Below are 12,186 nucleotides of genomic sequence, written 5' to 3'. Positions count from 1 at the left end.
GGATGGCTAATAGCTACCCTGGGAGAAGGACAAGAAAAATAGGGGGAGGGCAGAAAGAAAAGGGCAAGGAGTCACTGTGGCCTGGATTCTGTAGTTCTGTCGGGGGACGTAAACGATTGAAATAAAAGACGGAAAGATGAGAGGAGAAGATGCACGGAGGGAGTGATGGGACAGAGTGAGAGGAGAGGTGAAACGCAGCAACAAGCAGATTCTCGCTCCAAGTCAAAGTCATTCACTGAAGGGGAAAAGAAATGATTCACACTCAGCTGCGTCCGCCGCTCCCGTTTTTCTTTTTTTTTTTATGACTGTAAATTTCTTTTCCGTAGAGAACGTGTAAATTGATGCGTTCACGCTTTCTCACATCACTTGTGCATAAATCCTATATGTGACGAGTGAAAGAAGCAACAATAGTGTGCATCTCTGCCCGCATGAATGGCTTAATCACACACACACACACATTTAACAGCAGACCTCACACCTTTTGGATTTTTTAAATGAGGATGATTTGATTCACTCTTAACCACACATACATTTTTTTAAATTATTTTTATCTCCTTATCATTTTTGATTGTCAGATTAAAATCATTTCCATCCATCGAATCCCAGTGCAGAATCCAAATAGACAGAGAGGAGGGTTGGAGGGGTTATTTTAGGAATTTACTTTCTGTGTCATCTAATTTATACCAACCTCCACTCATCCGGATCAGAACACGCTGATAATTATTCACTCAGCACTAACCCACTCTTTACAGTCCACTGAGAGTGAACATCCGTGGGTTTGCTTCATATCAGAGAATCAGGCGCTCCTGATGATTGTTGTCTCTCGTGTATGAGGCGCCGCCTTTCATTATGCAGATGGAGTCATGGACGTTAACCACAAAGCTTTGGACTCTTTTAGATTTAATATGCAAACTGTTTTTTTTTTTGTTTTTTTTTAGTTATTGCTATAGCTTCGTCACAATCAGCTTTAATTAAATAATCCTCCAACAAAGCTTTTATGTGCACCTGATGCTGCAGTGCACACTCTTTGATTACAACCAAGCCAGGCTGCCTCATTTAAAAAAAAAAAAACTGATCAGAAATCCCACACATATGCACCAACGCTGCAAAATTTAAACTTAAATGCTGCCTCAGAATATTACCCAATCTCATGCTGTGCCATGCAGACACTCTGTCTGCCCTGGTGAAGATTTTCTCACCCCGGTCAGACTTGAATACGTAGAGGTGAGGTTGAAGGTTTTCCGTCTACAGGGCTCAGTCTGTGTAAGCATTTAATCAACCACAACTAAAAATCTGTTTGGTGTAACTTTTTTTTTTTTTCTTCTCTGGTCGAACAGGGTGAGCCGCAAGAGTTCACATGTTCTGCTCGGAGTTTTAATAGTGGGATCTGTTTATGGCTGCTTGTGTTTGTAGGGTTGGCGGGGAGCTGGTACCCAAACTCATATGTCATCGAGTGAGACATATGCAATTTATTGATTTATTCATTTTCTTTAATAGTGTCACCACACTCTGTCCATGTTCTACTATCCTGGGTTCAAGCGTCAAAATATTCCAAGGTTTTCGAGTTATAACAAAAAATGTCTGGAGTTTCTACTTGTATGATGTAACACCACACCCCTTCCCCACCCATCACTGTGCACTGCCGGACAGCTGACTAAGAAAGGACACAACCTAGCATTTTTACAAGGAAAAGTAATTAGGCTGTCGAGAAATTATGTCCAAATATACACTTTTCCTGTGGAAACTATGGGAGTTTTACAACCAAAGTTGCCTGCTAAGCAGCCAACTGTTTGTTGAGCAGATTGCCTTTCTAATTAACCAAATAATATCACATTGTAGTGCTTGTGGTGTTACTCTATAAAAGGCACGGTGATAAAATGCAGAATAATCTACACAATAAGCTCTTGAAAACTGTTATTAAACATTATTGTGACTCTAATGGCCAACATGTTCAATTATTTTAGCGGCAAGAGCTGTAATTGTTGCTTTTCTGCTTTTAAATAATAATAAAATATACTAAATCATGCTATGAATGGTTTTATGTGTAGTTCCACATTAAAGCCAGGAGTGCAGCACAAAGGAGTATCACTTCAACTCGCACTGCAATGCTTTTTCTCTGCATTTCTATCATTCTTTTTATATTAATAACCAGCACAGACTTGCTAGAGTCTGTGTGTGATCATTTAATGCGCGTAGCTGTCATTCTGTCAGGGAAATGATAAAAATGTGACCTTTAAAAATGTGCTTTTGTGGAAGTAGAAATAGCTGGGAAAAGTTTAAGTGCAAAACCTTCTTATAGCAGTTGCACCAGTGCAACCAGTGAAAACGTGACCTGGAGACTCATTAATAAGGCCAAGCTGTGATTCTTTTAGCTACATGCTGCAACACAGACACTTTTAAACTTTCAGCTTGTTATGACATAGACATCTTAGTTCTTAAGATGTCTTAAATACACCCAGGTCCCAAATTATAATTAGTTATTTCCTAAATTAGGATTTTTGTCAATAAGGAATTCAATCAGCAATCCCTGCAAATCTGAAAAAAACGTCTTTAGATAATTGAACGTTTTGACCAATACTTCACCGTCCTGGTCCTCAGATCCTTCTGTTCTGCAGGCTTTAGGTGTTTCTGCTACCAGACACCAGACTTAAACGATTAACAAAGCTGCAGCATTTAACGACATGCTCAGGAGGAAATTTGGAGCATAAAAACAGCTAAAACATGAAGCATGGCGATCTACTGGCTCAAGCAGTTCAGATGGAAGCGTTCTTGGTATCTAATGCCCCATCATTTTAACAGCTGGCTAAAATGTGGCATCGAGATGCGTTTTTAAAGCGTTGAAGTGAAGTAGTCTAGATTCTTATGTGAAATGACAGAGTTGAGGAAAACACCTTTAAAAACACTTCTGAGTTGACAAAGGTGTTTCCGGCGTCGCGCTCTGTCACGGTCCGTATCTAATGGCTCAGGGTCAAAGTTCTGAAGAGCTTCTGTCCTACGACTTATTTTCTCCAGCACATCTGAGTCCAATGAGTCCATGTCTCTCAGCTCCGCAGAGGCCTGGTATTGAGGGAATCATTCGATGTTGGTGTGTTAGAGAAGGGATGCAGGACAGCGGCTCTCCAGGACAGGCGTTGGACGCTCTTGTTGAACAGATTTATTTTATAGCTCAGATCTTTCTGAGCCACTGCAGCGGCCGTATTCCTGAAAACCAGGCCTCCGCCCATCCATCCGTCTCCGTCCTGCACCAAAGGTACTTCAACTCCTCTGCATTGAAAATCATAACATAGGCTTAGAGGAGCTTATTCTTCTTGGCACTTTATCGAGCTTAGGTTTTCAGTTGAATTAATAAAAGTCTTAAAAGGAAAATATTCCGAGGAAACCTTCAGAAACTCTTGAAACATTCCCGATAATTTGGCGCGGTTGTAAATGTGTAGTGGAAGAGCACAGGACAGCTGGTGGTGCTGCTTTATTTTTATTTTTATTTCTTGCTTGTTGCGTGTTTGTCTCTAAGGTGAATTCATTATTGATATAAAATGGTTAATGGAAGCAAATGGAGAATAAAGCCTCAGAGTCTAAACTCTGGTGATAAAAACAGGAAGGGGAGTTGGAAAATGGACGGTGGGGGGGAAGGGAGAGAAGAATGGTAAAAGAGAAGAGGATATAATAAAGAGACTTGGTGAAAAGCAGCGGCCGTAATGGAGACGGATAGTGAGGGATGTTGGGTTAATGGAGGGAGGAAGAGAGCGGGAGTAGGGAGCATAATCGACGTCGGGCATTAGGGTTTTGCTCCCGGTCGGTCCAGCGCGACGGGGCGCCGAGAGCGGAGGGGGAGGGGGAGCCGGTGAGGCGAGCCGGCGTGTATCCGCACATATGACTGTGTGTATGTGCGTGTCAGTATCTGAGTGTACCAGTGTGTCTTTGTTGCCAGGCACTGAGCTCAGAGCAAGGTAGGTCATTACGGCTACAATAACCCAAAGACAGCGAGGACCACGGAGCGAGGAGGGAGGGAGGAGGAAACAGAGGGAGACGCAGGAGCGAGGCAGAAAGGGATGTGTGCCAAGAATAATGATGGACCAATCCAAGCGACTCTATCTCAGCCTTAACCAGTTTGAAACTCCTGCTCACACGCTCCCTGGCTCTGTACACACACACACACACACACACACAGATAGAGAAGCAGCACAAACCCACCCCAAGAACATCATTCACCTGCTGAGTTCTGACCCGACCTCCTGCGGGGACAGCCGCCAACTCGGAGGCTGTGAAAATCTCAACTTTCAGGCAAACGAAGACCCACAAAACAGAAAGACAGAGTGAGGACGGAGAAAGAGAAAGACGTTCAGGAAGAAAGGCGAGCGGGCCAGTGTGTGGTCCGGTGGTGGGAGTAGACCCGGGAGGCGTCCTTCATGTGGCCGCCTGTAATGCTAAGCAAATACCATCTTCAGGGTTAGGGAAATACCGTTTCCTTACCTTGATATACACTGCGGCTGAGCCTGGCTCTCCACAAAAGCGTAGACTGTGCGGAGCGCCTCTCGCTCACTGCGGACATTCCTCGCTGTTTTATATGCGCTGCTGTCCACTTCATCACATCAATAAAGAGACCACAAATAAGCTTCTGTGAGATCTGCTGCATACTTGCTGCATTCCGCTGGGTCGGAGCCGACGCAGCCTCCGCTTACTGAGCTAAACCATCACCATTACTCATGGTGTTGTGGTGCAGGGCCATAAAGAGCTGCATGTTTTCTCCAAAGCATCATGAAAGCAGGAGTTGTGAAAGCATGCAGTGTTATTGTTTTGTTGGGTTTAATGTAGAAGCACTGAGAAGCTTCTTTGGGTTTCTGTGGTGCCTTCAGAAAGTTTTCAAAGGGCCGGGCAGAAAGAGTGTTTACTGAGAGTCTTTGGACGGTGCAACAAAAACTACAACTAGAGATTCATCCGTATGTGATCTGTGGCCAATGTTGATGTCAAGCTTTGATCTGCCTGCATCAGTTTTACATTTCTATTCAAGAATTATGCAGTTATGCCCTGAATTCAGAGATGTGGCTTGCATTGCTTGAGTTTGAATCGCAGGCCTTTCTGCATGGAGGCTTCATTTCCTCTTCTGTGCATGTGTGGGTTCCTCTCTGGGTGCTTCGGCTTCCTCCAACAGTCCCAACACATACATGTTGGGTTAATTGGCCTCTCAAAAACTACATTTAGATGTCATTGTGTGTGTGTGTGTGTGTGTGTGTGTGTTGTTTGTGCCATGTCTGGCTGGAGAAGTGTTCTGGGTGTACCCCGCCTCTTACCCAGTGACCGCTGGAGAAAGGCACCAGCTCACCTGTGGTCCTACAAACTACCTTTTGTCAAACTGGCAAACTGTCCAGGGTCCCTCTCTATATAGTAGGCACTACTATTCATATCTTACCAGATATAGAATATGAATGGTTTCAAATGCCAAAAGATGTAGCAGTGCTCCATGATTAAAATGATCTTTTACTGATATCGGCAGTTTTCTTGGGTTGTACGTATCATCGGCGCTCCATGCTAGCCTTGAATGCACTGCTTCCCATCACTCTGTTTTTAAGATTACATTGTTTAGAAACTGCTGCTGTTAAGTCATGTGCTTTAGCAGTTAGCCTAGCTATCCAGCTAATTTAAACTGTTACACTTACTCGGTTAATAACAGAACGGTAATAGCCACGAAATACAAATTATTCTACATTTAATCTTTCCTTAGCCAGGTTAGGATAGATTTTTAGTTGTCTAGTAGAAGTGTCCACGTTTATCTGTTTTAGTCGAGATTGAAAACCATAAAAGAGCATTTGGAAATTTCTTCGAGTTACCAGCTCTACAGCATATGAGTGGTATAAATCCATTCCCTATCTGCCTCTGAAATATTCTCTTTTCTCTGTGTTGTGAGCAGCTTGATGAAAGAGGCGTTGCTGCTATTGTACTCTCATACAGCCAAACTCTGTTTGGGGGCTGAAAATCTCAAAGAAATGTTCTTGTCTTACTGTTTTCAGGTGGAAACGCCACCCAGCCTCGAGGGCCCTTTGGAGATGGAGGCAACGGTGAAAACGGACCCCTCGAGTCAACCAACATCGCCTTCATCGCTGGCGTCGCAGGAGGCTCCGCCTTCCTCCTGCTGGTCACCGCCGTGATCTGCGTCGTGTGCTACCGCCGGAGGCACGCCAAGCACTCCGACACGCACCACCCTCCGCTGTCGCTCTCGTCCCTCACCAGCCCCAAGCGCGGCGGCGGCGGCGGCATCACCAGCTCCAACAACAACGGCTCAGAGCCCAGCGACATCATCATCCCCCTGCGGACGTCGGACTCGGCCTACTGCCCGCACTACGAGAAGGTGAGCGGGGACTACGGGCACCCCGTCTACATCGTCCAGGAGATGCCGCCTCAGAGCCCGGCCAACATTTACTACAAAGTATGAGACAGCCGTCTGGACACGCCCGCCTTCCTTCAACCACGACCAGCCAATCACACCCAACATCTCCCAAATGAAGCCACTACAGAATCTGCCATCATAGCTCCAAACTGGATCGCCTCAGTAGTACCAGTATTGTCCTTCGGAAACCCCCTCCCACCCTACTTGCCCTGGCCACTGTTGTGTTTCTAGCTGAATAACCCCCCCCCCCTTCCTTCCATAACCCTACTTCACACAACTGGGCCATTAAGTGTGAGTAAGGGGTTATGTTGTAACCGCACATAACCCTTCCTAACAAGGCCCTCATGATTGGGCAAGAGGCTCTGAATTCCCTCGTCTTGTTATCTCAGAGCTAAATGAGCCCCCACCCTTTAACGCGCCACACACTTCTTTTTTAAGAGTGTGAACCTGGTGTTGGGATGTTTTAAAAGAAAAAAAAAAGAGACTGAAAGGACTTTGAAAAGAGGACTAGGCTCCTGGACCCACTTGGCACCAACGAACTCTGATTCTCAGAGAGCCACACCCGCCTTGCCCACCACCCCATCCCCCTTTTAGATCTCTATCATCCAATCAGAGACGAGCCCCTCGCCGCTAACTCGACAATAGCCTCCTAGTTTGTTCGTGTTTGTTTCAATCGAGAAAACAGGCTTGGGGGGGGCGGCCTCGGACTCACACCCTGAGCCGACACCGGATCCCCGGACGAGGCCTGACCAATCGGTGACTCTCAGAATCGTGTATATTTTAATAAAGCGTGTGTTTGTGTGACTGTGCGCGAGCGTGCAAAACAGTTGGGTAATAATTATGGCGATGCTGCTGCTGCTCCACATTAGAGTGCAGTTAGTGTGCTTCAGCAAGTTTGCAGACATGTGAGTGTGTGTGTGTGCTTTTCTGCACGTGCGTGCGTGAGTGTGTGTGTGTGCGTGCGTGTGTGTGTTCTTTAGACTTGTCTTAAATACCAAAACACAAAATAGTGAGCGAATATCAAAAAAGTGAGATTTTTTATGGCTATCAACACTTATAGATTATATATATGAATATCCAGTAAATAATTTCTAGATGTTTTTTATTGGTTTATTATTTTTACCCACTCTGTTAAACTACACTTCTGTTTCTAAATGTTTTCATTTGCTTTTTATTTTTTGCTTATTTCCTGCCCTTTTGCCTTTATATTTTACAGTGCCTTGCAAAAGTGTTCATACCTCCCAAATGTTTTCACGGTTTGTCACGTCACAACCACCGACTTCAATGTTTGTCTTAGGTTTTTACGAAAATAGACAAATGCATAGGGCTGCATTATTGAGAAGAGGAATAAAAATGAAGCGATGTGAAGATTCTGGCATTTGTCTGTATTCAGCCTCAATTACTCTTATTGCATAAAATGCAGAACAACCCTTTTTAAGCCCCAAACAGATTTTCATCCAGTATCGCTCTGCATTCATCCCCATCCCAGCGTGCGAATGCGACGCCTCATGTTTTCACTCCTCCGTAGAAACCAGTAATTTAATGAGGATCAATAGTGCAGTAAAGTTTTGTAGCCATTAACATAAACTTTTTGCCCCTAATGTTAGTCACATAACCAATGTTCTCTTTCTAAATTTAAGCACCTTTCATTATGTGATCTATCTACCAGAAGCACTGATTTAATTAAATCGTATTTGCATATCTAGGCAATCAGTAAATATGACTGTGCCATTGCCTACATCTATTTCTGGCCATCAAGCAGCACAAAACCTGCAAAACCAGACGACTGCACAAAAAAAAAGAAAAGAAAAAACTGCGAAAAATTTACAAGAAATGCACACCTGTATACGTATCACTGCATGTACCAGCAGCAGGTATTACAGTCTGCAATTCTTAAATCTATGTAAATAAACCGCATAGAGGGGACGACTGTGGTTCAGTATTCACACATTATGGTATATTTGGTGCACAAAGAAGCTCACACACATAAACCTATTAAAATAGGCAGTTATAAGCATCTTCAGAAGGAGGTTTCAGAAATTTTAGCTATTCGTGTTTGGCTGTAATAACTTTATTGGCAAAATGTTATATTGACGGCTCATAAACTGCATTACACTACTGGCAAGTTATGGCCAAAATGATAATGTTATCAATCAGTATTATGTTGAGGAGCGCGTCCTTATCGATTCTCCAAAAAGAGTTAAAGAGGAAAACTGCACAGTTTGACATCGAAGGCGACTGGGTTCACAGTCATGCGGTACTTTGTGCTGGTCTATCAAGTGAAATCCCAATAAAACGTGTCGAAGTTTGGGGCTGTGTCGTGACAAAACGTGGAAAAAGTTCAAGCGGCATGGAAACGTTTGCAGGATGCTGTACGTTAACTAAACCCCTTGTTTTTTGAAGTTGTTTCTCTGTTTTCATTCTCTCCCTCCTCCTCCCGCCCGAGGTCAACTCTGTGTATATTTTTATAGCTCATCGTACTATGCTGTAGTTTTGAGGTCTAGACCTCATTTTCGTGGAAGTGTTGAGGTAGAACCATCGATGAAAGTTTTTCCTGTTATTTTTTTTCTTTCATTTTAAAAGGCAGACGTAAAAGAAGCCGGGGTAGGGGTGGGGGGGGGTGGTGGCGATGGAGGATGGGGAAGGGGAAAGGTAAAGAGAGAGAGAGAGAAAGAGAGAGGACGAAATGAAAAAAGAAGAACAAAGAAGAGAGAAACAGCGCTGTCTCGGGAGGAGGAATAAAGCGGCGTTTGAATGCAGAACTTTAAGGAAAAGAAAAAAAAACGAGCGGGAGGGAGACGAGGGAAGACGAGACTGTGAAGCAAACAGGAAAAAATAGGAGCAGCAGAAATAGTAGATGAAGGATCCAGTGGAAGGAAGCAAGGATGGAAGGATGGACAGACGGACGGAGAGCACATGAAAGAGTGGCTGGCGAAGAGGAGAAACCTCTGAGGTGCTGGACCGTCAGCCAAAAAAAAAAAAAAAAAGAGAGAAATCCCGATAAAAAAAACGGATTTTCGGAGGAGTTGAACTCTACACGCACGCAAAACATCCACACACACATCCACTGTGACTCCGGCACGTTTCGGAGGCGTTCCTCTCTTTCTCCCGCCAAAATTTTGTGTTGAAACACACGCGCACACACACACACACACACGCTCTCTCTCTCAGATCTCACACTGTTTTTTAACGACTGTCGAGCAACATCCCGCAAACACGCTCACCCACACTCAACATAAAAATAAAAAAAAAAATGTTGCTTTCGTCTGATCTGTGTTCCCGGGAATCACCTGACGGACGGGAAAGGGATTTAAAAAAAAAAACAACAAAAAAAAATAAGAAAAAAGATTGATTGTGCTGTGTTTTCCTCCCTCCTTCACACACACACACACACACACACACGCACACACACACACACACGAGTACATACATAAACACACACCAGTGCCCTGCACCTCAGCCTCAGAGAGCAGCAGCCCGTCGCTGTGTGGGGAGGTGCTTTATGTTCACCTTGTGCATACTAATAAAGCTGTTTTTGTGTTGCTCAGACATGTTTTTTGGCTTATGTGTAAAACCGCGGAGAGCTTATGCTTTTTCTATTTTTTTTTTCTTTTTGTTTTCGACTTTGTGCAGACAACACGAAGTCTCCAGTGTTATTGCCATGTTTTCTGTGTGAAGCCAGTGTTAAAAATCTGAAACCTTTCCACATTTCTCAGCCGTGTTTTTGTATCGGTATCATATAATCTTTCATACCTAAGTGTCGCATTCGTCTAAAATGACTTTGTTCCACACATGACGATGTTTCTTTCTATCTTTTTTTTTTTTTTTTTAATACCACGGAGGAGTTTGGATTGTACTTTGACTGTATTAAAATTGATTTTGGAAAAACAAAAGACAGACAGAGAGAGAGAGGCGGGAAAAGCACCTCAAATTCTCCTTTTTTTTTGTACAACTACCAATAATTTGTGTTTCCTTTTTTTTTTTTAATGTATAATGTTTATTTAAGTACTTAAAGAAAATCCTCCAATCCAAATGAATGTCTGTTATTCTCTGGAAGTCCAAAATTTGACGAAGAAAGGGGGGAATGGTTCAAATTTCTGAACTCAAATGAAACAAAAAAAAGTTCACTTTCTGGTCTATTTCCTTCCTTTTTTCCTCTCAGCAGAATGGCAGCTGCAGCCTCATCAGAAGTTTACATTCGACTTTCATCGGCGTTCACGTGATGATTAGTGATTTCGGTTTGAACCTTTCCTCTTTGGGCTGGAATGACGATACAACATGCAACTTCAATTGATATAAATACAATCCTCACCTCGTCAATCTCTGTCCTTTCTGACAAATAATATTTCTCCACGAAGACTTTGGTGTGTCCCTCATGAGCAGCTGTACATTTAAGTTGTTGGTTTCAACAACCCAGTTTCCAGGCGTCATTATGAAGCCAAATTTCTTGTAAGTCGTATCTGACAACGTTGTAAAAACTGAAGGTAAAAGAGTCATTTGATTCTGCTGTAAAACGGCACTATGTGGCTGGAGGACACACCTTTTCAATTAACTTTTTAAGAGGAACTGTCAAATATCCAGCAAAGATTATGCAAGAGGCTTTCTGACTGTGACTGAGGTAGAATTTGCTGAGGGAAATTTAACCAAATCTTAGTGGATCTTAAAGTCTGAAATCTACATTTTTGCACCCATTCCTCGTTTAACAAACATAGATTAAATAATCATTCCAAGTTGGAAAAAAAGGAAGGTTCAACTGCATAATTGAAAGTGAGCAGATTTGCTTTTAAATTGAACCCCGATGAGAACTTCATGTAAACCTTTGAGCAGAGCTGTGCCTTCTGGACTCGGTTCTTCTTCTCCTTTATCTTCATGTAGATGTTATATTTCAAAGTTGTGTCTCTAGCTCTCACTGTTTCTCCAGTTTTCTAAGAAAAGAAGAAAAAAAAAGAAGAAAAACCTCGGACCCGGCCCACGTTTTTTTTTTTTTTTTTTTGAAAAAGAGAAAGAAAGTGCTGTTTCTGTGGTACAGAGGAGACAGAGAGAGAGAGAGAGACAAGAAGAAAACCGCTGCCTCACCTCCCCGTTGGTTAAAACTGTGTGTATGTGCATAAAACGTGCGTGAGCTTCTTTGTGCCAATAGCCGGCGAGCGGAGGCCGCCGGTCGACGCGGCGCTCCTATGTGACGTGTTGCGACTTTGTATTTTGGGGACACCTCTGTGTGAAAAGGGTTGTTTTTTTTCTTCCTCTGTTTGTCCTCTCCTCTCTTCCTTCCTCTCCTTTCCCTGCTCATCGCCACATCCCCTTCCCCATCTCCCTTTCTTTACTCCTCCCCCCACTCCCTCCCCCTCCCCTTCCAACGCACCTCTAACGAGAGGAAAAATTAGTACATTCCTGGTTTGGAAAAAAGAAAAAGGAAAAAAAAAAGATTGAATAAAAAAAACAAACAAAAATGTTTAAGCACCACACTTTGGGTTCTTCTGTGTGATTCATTATGAAGCCAGCTCTTTTGTTCTGCCTGCAGACGCAGAGAGAAGGTTGCTGAGGCCCACTGACCCTGCCTCTAATAGCAGGTCTCTGCCCTTATCTCTCCTTTGGGTTGGGCTCAGCAGGGGCTCTTTCACTGCCTCTGCTAATAACAAGTCCATGTCAGACACACACACACACTTTCAAACTCTCCCACCAGTGTTATCAACAAGTTATCAAACCCGGCTTCGTTAGTGTTGAGCGTTGCCTGGCGACATATTGTCAGAGCGCCGTCTCGACACCCCGTTTCTTCCTCTGTTTCCCCCTTCGGCTTTGTGGCA

At 43.5% G+C, this 12,186-nt stretch overlaps 1 protein-coding gene across 1 annotated transcript in view; it reads left to right on the top strand.

The window, feature by feature from the left end:
• efnb3b (ephrin-B3b) overlaps positions 1-11,847 on the top strand; it is a 113,310-nt gene extending 101,463 nt beyond the window's left edge. Inside the window, exon 5 of the mRNA XM_088015913.1 lies at positions 6,006-11,847. Within this exon, the coding sequence (XP_087872039.1) occupies positions 6,006-6,427 (422 nt within the window). The 3' untranslated portion in view covers positions 6,428-11,847. The remainder of the gene's footprint in view (positions 1-6,005) is intronic.
• Positions 11,848-12,186: the final 339 nt, after the last annotated feature.

Source organism: Poecilia mexicana, unplaced genomic scaffold, assembly GCF_051168715.1.
Source record: "Poecilia mexicana isolate PSO_F unplaced genomic scaffold, ASM5116871v1 scaffold_18, whole genome shotgun sequence".
In the NCBI taxonomy this organism is placed as follows: Eukaryota; Metazoa; Chordata; class Actinopteri; order Cyprinodontiformes; family Poeciliidae; genus Poecilia; species Poecilia mexicana.
Note: the sequence above shows the minus strand (reverse complement) of the source record. Positions and strands in the feature narration are given on the sequence as shown.